At 31.9% G+C, this 8,735-nt stretch overlaps 1 protein-coding gene across 1 annotated transcript; it reads left to right on the forward strand.

The window, feature by feature from the left end:
• Nucleotides 1-3,259: 3,259 nt before the first annotated feature.
• Nucleotides 3,260-4,478, forward strand: LOC100247525 (sigma factor sigB regulation protein rsbQ-like). The gene is made up of 2 exons (XM_002284007.5): nt 3,260-3,741; nt 3,879-4,478. Exons 1-2 carry the CDS (start codon nt 3,374-3,376, stop codon nt 4,321-4,323), a joined length of 813 nt encoding a protein of 270 aa, XP_002284043.1. The 5' UTR covers nt 3,260-3,373; the 3' UTR covers nt 4,324-4,478.
• The last annotated feature ends 4,257 nt before the right edge of the window (nt 4,479-8,735 follow it).

Consider the following 8,735-nt stretch of genomic DNA (forward strand, 5'->3'; position numbering starts at 1 on the left):
GTACTGTCATTTCTAAACTTGCTTCAATTTAATGCCAATGATTAGCAATTTCAAGCTTCCTGTTTATTCCCATAAACACCAAATATTTCCAATTAAAATTACATGAGATAAATGTGGATGAAATTTACACCAAACTAATTGGGCACAAATTAAATTTTTAATTCATTTGTTGCAAGAATATACATTGATCAACGAAATAAGAATTGTTTCATATACTAATCAAAAGAACAAGAAAGGAAAAGTTGGGTAGAGTGGGCTAAGACAAGAAAAATCTTCAAAAAGAAAATTTAGGAATTCAAGCAGAAAGCAAAAGGTCATGAGTTTGATAAAATCAAGATAGCTAATAGAATTTTTAATAAAATGTGAAATAGTCATGAACTTACAGCTAACACAAAGAGCAAGAGAAATTTTGAGAGAGTGGATCCTAAATTAATCTCATGATATCAGTTTCTATGAGCCCCAAGCCTATAGAGCTTATAAAGCCTTATTACAAAAGTCTCCAGCCACATAGAAAGACAATAGGACCAAAAGTAGCATTAACTACGCATGCATCATGTAACCAGGTCAAGGTATACAAAACGAAAAGGAAAAATGTAAAAAATGGAATAACCTAGAATGTTCCAGAGGAACACAACACCTTATGCATATACATCTTGCCCAGTGTTTGTGAGCCACAGAACAATAGTTACATTTGAGGCTTTTTTAGAGGTCTGGACTCATCAAACAAAAACGGAGATCTTGCATTGTCCAACTAGTGCACCATATGGCCCATAACCCACTAAAACTGAAGCTGATGGACTACATAGATGTTTGGGAATTTGAAAGTATATATATTGATGTATTGGAACACTTTCGAATCTCATGACCAAAAATATATCCTAGAGTTGAGGAATTATTCAAGGTTGACTAAATCAATCCATTGAGAGACAAATTAATTTGAAGGGATGAGAAAGGAGAATGTTATTACAGTCAATATTGTATATAGGAAAAAACAATCAAGAAGACATCGATTTCTCTATTACCAACACACAACATTTGCATGTTAGGACAGATTACAAAATAATATTTTCAGATCTTGATCAGAAATCAAAGTTAGCTTGTGGCTTCCGCACATTACTTAATGAAAAGACTAATAATATCATATGCTGCATTTATTCAATTAATACACAATCAAGACAGATTAGGGAATCTAAAATGGAGCTCAGAGTTCATCGATTGAGATCTTATCAAACTCAACCAATCACATGAAATGATCTTGATCTCTCACAAGGAAAAAGCAAAATCACAACCATGAAAGAAAAACAAATTAACCAAAAAAATCTGCAAGTAAACAATGAACAATGAACAATGAAATCACAAGCATGCCAATTGCCAACAAGCCCATTCTTCTACAAATTCTTTTTTCTCTTTCGTACGGAACCAATAAAACATGAAAGACTCCAAAAATAAAAAGTTTGATTTTTGTTTGTGGCTCAAGAACATGAATAGAATCCAAAAAAATAAAAGATAAAAAGTGGGAATTTCTGTTAAAATTGCTCAACAACACAAAAGCTAAAGAATTGGGAATTAGCAAACTTGGTATAATAAAAAGTATACACAAAGCAGAATAGAACCTGTGAAAGGAAAAATTACTTTTACAAATGGGTATGAACACAATCAGGGGAAACGGAACATAGAAGAACCCAAACAAATGGGAGTTATTGAGTAGCTGAACGACCTACATTACAACACATCTCCCAAGTTCTCAATCAATCTGAAGAAATAACAACAACCCACATAGATATTGCAATCAATCTTGAATCAAAGAAAAAGAAAATCAAATCCAACAACAAAAACAGACCATTAGCAAAGAAAAAACTACCTATCAATAGAGTTTTCACCAGAAGAAATCGTCATTGTATCACAGGTAGTTAAGAAAATTTTCCACTATTTTCTATCTAGAAATTGAATTTCAAGAGGTGGGTGTTGGAGAGAAAATCACAAAGAAGAAGGCGATGGTGGATGTGAATAAAAATAAGAGAGAATTCACTCTGGTGACATGACATTTTAAGTTTACCAGCTGTGAAACCCATTAATTTACAACCATTTGAGTTAGAAATGTAAAGGGCATTTTCGTCTGTTAATATCTGATATCCTTATCATTAATTAGGTCGGTTACATGGGCCTTCTCTTAATTTTTGGGCCCAGTTGGGCCCAAAACACAATTCTCCTTTCTTTTTTTTTGCTGGTTTGAGATTTGAGATTTGTCACAAAATTTCTCAGGGTAAGTAATTTCAAAAATAAGAAATTGGTATCCAAAATGTGAACGGCAAACATATCTTAAAAACATTTCGGCATTTGATTTGATACGATAAAGAAAAAGCCATGCTGTGACATGAGGCTAGATATTTTTTGAGCATAACCTACTTCTGTTTCAAATTCCATCGCCGCCATCATCATCTACATTTGAGAGAATAATTATATTCAAAACAACACTACTGTTCAATTTGCGGTTTTCGACTCGTTCAATTTCCTTTTGTCCTTTTTTTTCCAAGACTTTGTCCAGAGCTCTACTACAAGGCCCAGACATGTGCACTAAAGCGACGGCTTTGTTGATTTTACATCCACTTGGATGTTGCTTCTTTGCAGCCCAACTACCTCTTTCAACGCCACAATTATGGCGCAACCGTGGTTCGTCTTCTCTGGTACTAGTAAAAATTGAATTTTTGATATTTAATGAAATGCTCCACATAAATGAAATAATTACTAAAATATTTAGATTATAGTTCTTTAAAACAGAATTGAAGTATTTTCAAAGGTTTTTACTTTGTTGATTCCAAACCTTAATTTGGAGCAGCTCCTCCCCAAATTTAGGAGTCATTTAGACCAAATCTCCATGGCGGCTTTGTTATCTGTCAACGCTCCTTAATTAGAGACCAAGGCATATGTACCACGACATTCAACTTTGGCCGTCGGAACCGTATTTAAAATGTTCATATTCAATATTTAACTTTATTTTAACCTACTTACCTACTTGCACCTAAAAAAAAAATCCTAAAACTATCCTATCAAAAAATCTGACCTTTAATGGAAATTGAAAATCAGACATAAGTCCTTGAAGAAATATTAATATATTTTCCTTTTTTTTTTTTTTCTTTTTGATAGGAAAAAAACCTGTTGTGACAGCGTAATTATTTGGGTAAAAGGTTTTACACAAGTAGAGACAATGTATGGAGGGTGTAGCAGATTGACATTGAATAAAATCTTATCACAGTGTCAACATGTGGTGGTAGTTTGTCAACCATCTTCATAGGGGACTAGAAAAAACAAAAAAGGTCGTCAGAAATCCAATAAAATAAACGCAAAAAAATAATCGAGTGGGAGAAAAATATCGATGGGAATAGTAGAAGAAGCTCACAACTTGAAGGTGGTGGGATCAGGGGAGCAGATCATCGTGCTCGCCCATGGCTTCGGCACCGATCAATCTCTGTGGAAGCATCTTGTTCCTCATCTCGTCGACGACTACCGAGTCATCCTCTTCGATAACATGGGCGCCGGAACCACCAATCCGGAATACTTCGATTTTGAGCGCTACTCCAATCTTGAAGGCTATGCCTACGATGTGCTCGCCATTCTGGAAGAGCTCCAAGTTCAATCTTGCATCTTTGTCGGTCACTCGGTTTCCGCCATGATTGGCGCCATCGCCTCCATCACTCGGCCTGATCTTTTCTCCAAGCTCATCTCGATCAACGGTTCTCCCAGGTAGATCTCGTGATTAAATTCAATTCGACGGACTATTGGTTTCAGGTCGTCGTAGGAAGTCAAAGTCTTACATTAAATCACAGATCAGCTCAAAAAATCAGATCATTGATATTTTTCATTTTTCCAATGATTTTAAGGTACCTGAACGACGTTGATTACTACGGAGGATTCGAGCAGGAAGATCTAGACCAGTTATTTGAAGCCATGGGATCGAACTACAAGGCGTGGTGCTCCGGGTTCGCGCCGTTGGCGGTCGGCGGCGACATGGACTCGGTGGCGGTTCAAGAATTCAGCAGGACTCTGTTCAACATGAGGCCGGACATCGCCCTGAGCGTGGCACAGACCATTTTCCAGGTCGATCTCAGGCAGATTTTGTGCCACGTCACGGTCCCTTGTCACATTCTACAGAGCATCAAGGACTTGGCCGTGCCGGTGGTGGTTTCCGAGTACCTGCATCAGAACCTGGGAGGCGAGTCCATTGTGGAGGTGATGACGTCGGACGGCCATCTGCCGCAGCTGAGCTCGCCGGATATTGTAGTGCCAGTGCTCCTTCGTCACATTCGCTATAATATTGTAACTTGAATTATTGCTTAACTCCATTTAGTACGCGCTGATCAGGTAAATCAGTATGGTCCTCATGGACCCAGGTAGTTATCTCTCCCGTTTATCCTGCGATCCATGTGTAGTTGTACTTGTTGTAATAAGATTCAGTACCAGGAATTTCCATTTTTCTTTTCTTTCCTTTTTCTACTTTCTTCTTTATTTTTCATGTTTTTGCCCTTCTCCCTTTTTCTTTTGCAAATAGTCTTTCCAGCTAAGACATGGCATTATCAATCAAATTCAGTACTATCCAGCATCTACAATTTTATTTTTTTCCTTTTCGTCTTTCTTGTCTCTTCAACAAATCATTTAAAAACTCTTATGAATTCATTTTCCACTCTCTACCATTTACAACTTCTTTTTCTTTTTTTCCTTTTCCACTTCAACAAATAATTAAGAGGCGCCCCAATGAACTGCTGACCCAAATGGCTCCTACCCACCAACAATGCAGCATATATAATTAAAAAAAAAAAAAAATCCTCTATATTTCCTAACGTTTCTAAATTTCTCTTCAAAAATCATAATTTTAATTAGTAAAAATATCGCTTTACATTATCTCCACATAAGCTATGTGCATTGATATTTGATACAGTTCTAAATTTTGATAGTAATTTTTATTATTTATCAATTATTTTATTTATTTAAAAAAAAAAAAAAAAAAAAAAGGGGTGGGGCTGATTAAAATACAAGCTGCACGAGGTGGGGGACAAGATCCCTATCAATGAAATTATTGAGCCTATCGCATACACTTACAAGTTACAACTGCAAGTGGCTCTGGCCATTTTTCTGTGCAGCATTCAAGTGGAGGCGTTGAGTTGGCCGCATGGAGATGCTAGTAAGCGTGATCCCAATCACGCCACGTCGACAATCAATAAAATATATCAACATCATTAAATATCTCAAACATCATTTAATGACTCCAGGTCACATACATGTAACAGGGCTTTTTTATCTTTTATTATTATTATAGGGCACGGTGGGAAACTATTTGGGGTGGGTATTTTTATATTGGATTCCGATTTACTTCTAAATTTGGAATTGCTTTTGGACATGGCCTTCTACTCTTGAGTAAAACCATGGTGGTGTTCCGGTCTAATGGAGTAATAAATAATTTTTCTTACGTGGCGGCAGTGAGGGAAACCCAAGGCCACAAGTGAGTCCATTTATAGTGCCACGTCAGACATAAGAGTCTGGAAAGCTCCATTCGGTTTATGCATTTTTAAAATTTTTTACCTTTAATTCTGCGGGAAACTATGCTTTAATGCCTGTCACTTCATTTTGGTGGCCCAACTAACTTGCGAATGGGCCACAGGCCCAAAATAAAATATCACCCCTATCCATTCTACAACCTATTTATGTTACTAAACACACATCTTTTTATTATTATTATTTTTTAAAAATTTTGCTTTACAAAATCACTCTCTAGCCAAATGCATCCGTCTTTTATTTATTTATTTATTTTTTATATTTAATCTTTTCTACTTTATAACCTCATTCAAAATTATCCTTTATAAAAAGTATCCAAAATTTTCAATTTCTAAAATAAATATTGGAATGATATATTTCTCATTAATAAAAATTGAAATTTTTTAATAATAAGTCATTGTATTTTTTAAATTCACACAAATTTTTATCTACTTTAAAATGTAATATTTAATTAAAAGGAGTAGTTAAAAAATAAATAGATAATGTAATGATAAATTTGGTACGTAATAAAAAATATAAATTATGTACTTAAAATATAAATATTAAATTTTAATAAATTTATAAGTGGAATATATTTGTTAAAATAAATAATCATGTTTTTATAAATGATAAATAGCAATAATATTTTGTTCAAAATAATTATAAAAATATCTAATTTATTTTTTAAAATATGCAAATAAATCATCTTTCTTCGTTATGCATCTACTCTTTAAATACTATAATGATATTCTATATCAGTTTGGGCAAGTAATAAGTATAATTTTGGAGTTCCAATTTATTTTTATAAATCATTAGAATGGTTAAAGAATTGAATTTTGTGATTGGAACCATACCAATTTCAACCTTGGTATACTTGAAGCAAAATCCACTTATGTCTTCAATGTACAAAGTTACATTCTCAATAAACATTTTTTTATCTCACATCATTGGTCCCATTTCAAATTAAGTGGGTGTTTAGTAAATCTAACATTTATTACTTAATAACTTAAGTTGAATTTAAATTAAATTATTTTTATGTTATTAAATTAAAATTTATTACTTATTTTTTACTTTAAGTACTAAGTTTGTTTGATAAAATTAACTTAAAAATGATTTTAAGTTATTAAATTAATGCATTTACCCTTTTTAATTATAATTAATATTTATTTTTAAAAATTTTAACTAATATTTATTTTCATTAATTTTAAGTAATAAATTTTTGTATTAAACATTCATACTTAAAATATTGTAGGTTTGTAAGATAATCTTAAAATATTTACTATAAGAATTGAGTCATGTATGTGGAGTCATAGTTGTTAAATATATTATCATTAGATGTGAGTAAATAAGACAAAAATAAATAAATAAAATTAAAAATAAGTTAGTTATTTTGTTGTAAATTGTGAAATTAAGTTATTTTATCAAACATGTTTAATCTATTTAACAACTTAAATTGAGTTCTTAAGTTGTTCTGAGTTACCAAATACCCTCTAACATTTCTTTTTATAAAAATAAAAGATGGTTCTCACATGGTAATCCCATTGCTAATGAAGACATCATTAGTATGAAATAAGATTTATTTAGCTTTAATGGTCATTTTTTAAGTACGATGTGGTGCACGGTATATAAATACCTACGAATTATGGCTCATCTCATGCTTATCCAAGCTAATACTAATATTTGAATGCTCTTAATTTATTTAAAATAAATATTATTTAATAAGTTAAGAAAACAAAATATTATTAATATTCGATTGCTCTAAATTTATGAAAATATCAATGGATCCTTAATATTTTCCTTGTGTCCTACCATTTTGTGTCCATGTCCTATAATTTTGCGTTCATTTATAAAGAATTGATTAAAAAAATGAATGTAAAAAATGAAATTTAAACTTTAAAATTATAAACATCCAAAAATCTTTAGAGCACAAAAGGCATAAGTTAACTCTAACATGATTACGTGGTTTCTAGATGAATTTATATCTAATGAATAATTGAATATGTTGTTTCCAAAATTTTGGTTACCTTGATTAAGAGGAAGTTTGAGGGAAATGCCTTTAATTTTTTAACCACCCTTTTAAAAATTTGGACAGCTTAATGTGGAAACTGTGACCCTAAAAATGGCCCATGGACCAGGCCCACCAGGCAATATTTGCTTTTGGCAATCCAATGATGGCACCTCATCAAATGCCTGACGAATGGACTGGGCTGCAGTCGATCGCATTTTTAAAGGGCCCAAACGGAGCTCTGACAAAGTTTCAAATCGAGCGAGGTCATACCGCATCGAGTCGTAATATACAATCAGTCGATCACAATAGGCATGTTCTACACTTCTACTACTAATGCCACGATACTAATTCTTTTCTTACATGTCTTTTAAGTTTTAACTATCTTTGATGAACCCCCTTTTTCCTTTTATTAATTTATTTATGTATTTTTTTCCTTCGTTCACTTTAATCTTCGGTTCCTCCACTTTACTTTGTTTGGGAGGAAGCATCTTTTTGCACGACTACTCACGCAAAGTCACGTGGGGGTCTGTTTTTTTCCCATTTTCTCATGATTATTGAATATTTTTATTTAGAAATTCGAGACAAATGTATTTTGACTATTTTCTTAAATAAAACTGAGTCATATTTATAGAGAAATAAATAAAATAATAAATTATTTAATTAAAAAAATATATTTATAATATAAAATTGATCATTTAATAGTCTATTTTGTTAAAGATGTTACAAAAGTTGACTTAAAAAATTATTTTGTTTCGTTTTTAATTGAATTTATAAGTATTTTTGTTTTATAGTGTTTTTCAATTTTTTTTAAAAATTACATTTGTATTCTTAACTATAATAAAGTTTTTCGATCGTCCAAACTTATCTTAATAAAAAATAACAAAAAAAAAAAAATCTTATTTAAATCAATTTTTTTTATATAAACACAAACTACATGGTCATTTTATTTTATTAATTATTTCACTTTATGAGAAAACATTAGTGGATAGTAGGAATTGATATAATATAAATTAAATTAATTAAAAAGGATTAACTTTATCTAAAAAATAATGTTTGGTTTGTCTCCATGCCATAAAGGGAGAAAAAAAATTATAAATGAATTGAAAGATAAAAAAAAAAAAAAAAAAAAAAGGATTTTGCAATCTTCTTATGGTTGAGTTGACTCGGGTTGAGTCCGACCATGAATCGTGATATCTAGTTC

This window comes from Vitis vinifera, chromosome 7 (assembly GCF_030704535.1).
Source record: "Vitis vinifera cultivar Pinot Noir 40024 chromosome 7, ASM3070453v1".
NCBI lineage: Eukaryota > Viridiplantae > Streptophyta > Magnoliopsida > Vitales > Vitaceae > Vitis > Vitis vinifera.

Coding starts and splice junctions, on each gene's coding strand:
- LOC100247525 (XM_002284007.5), top strand. CDS start 3,374: ATGGGAATAGTAGAAGAAGCTCACAACTTGAAGGTGGTGGGATCAGGG. Junction 3,742..3,878: donor TCGATCAACGGTTCTCCCAG/GTAGATCTCGTG, acceptor AATGATTTTAAG/GTACCTGAACGACGTTGATT.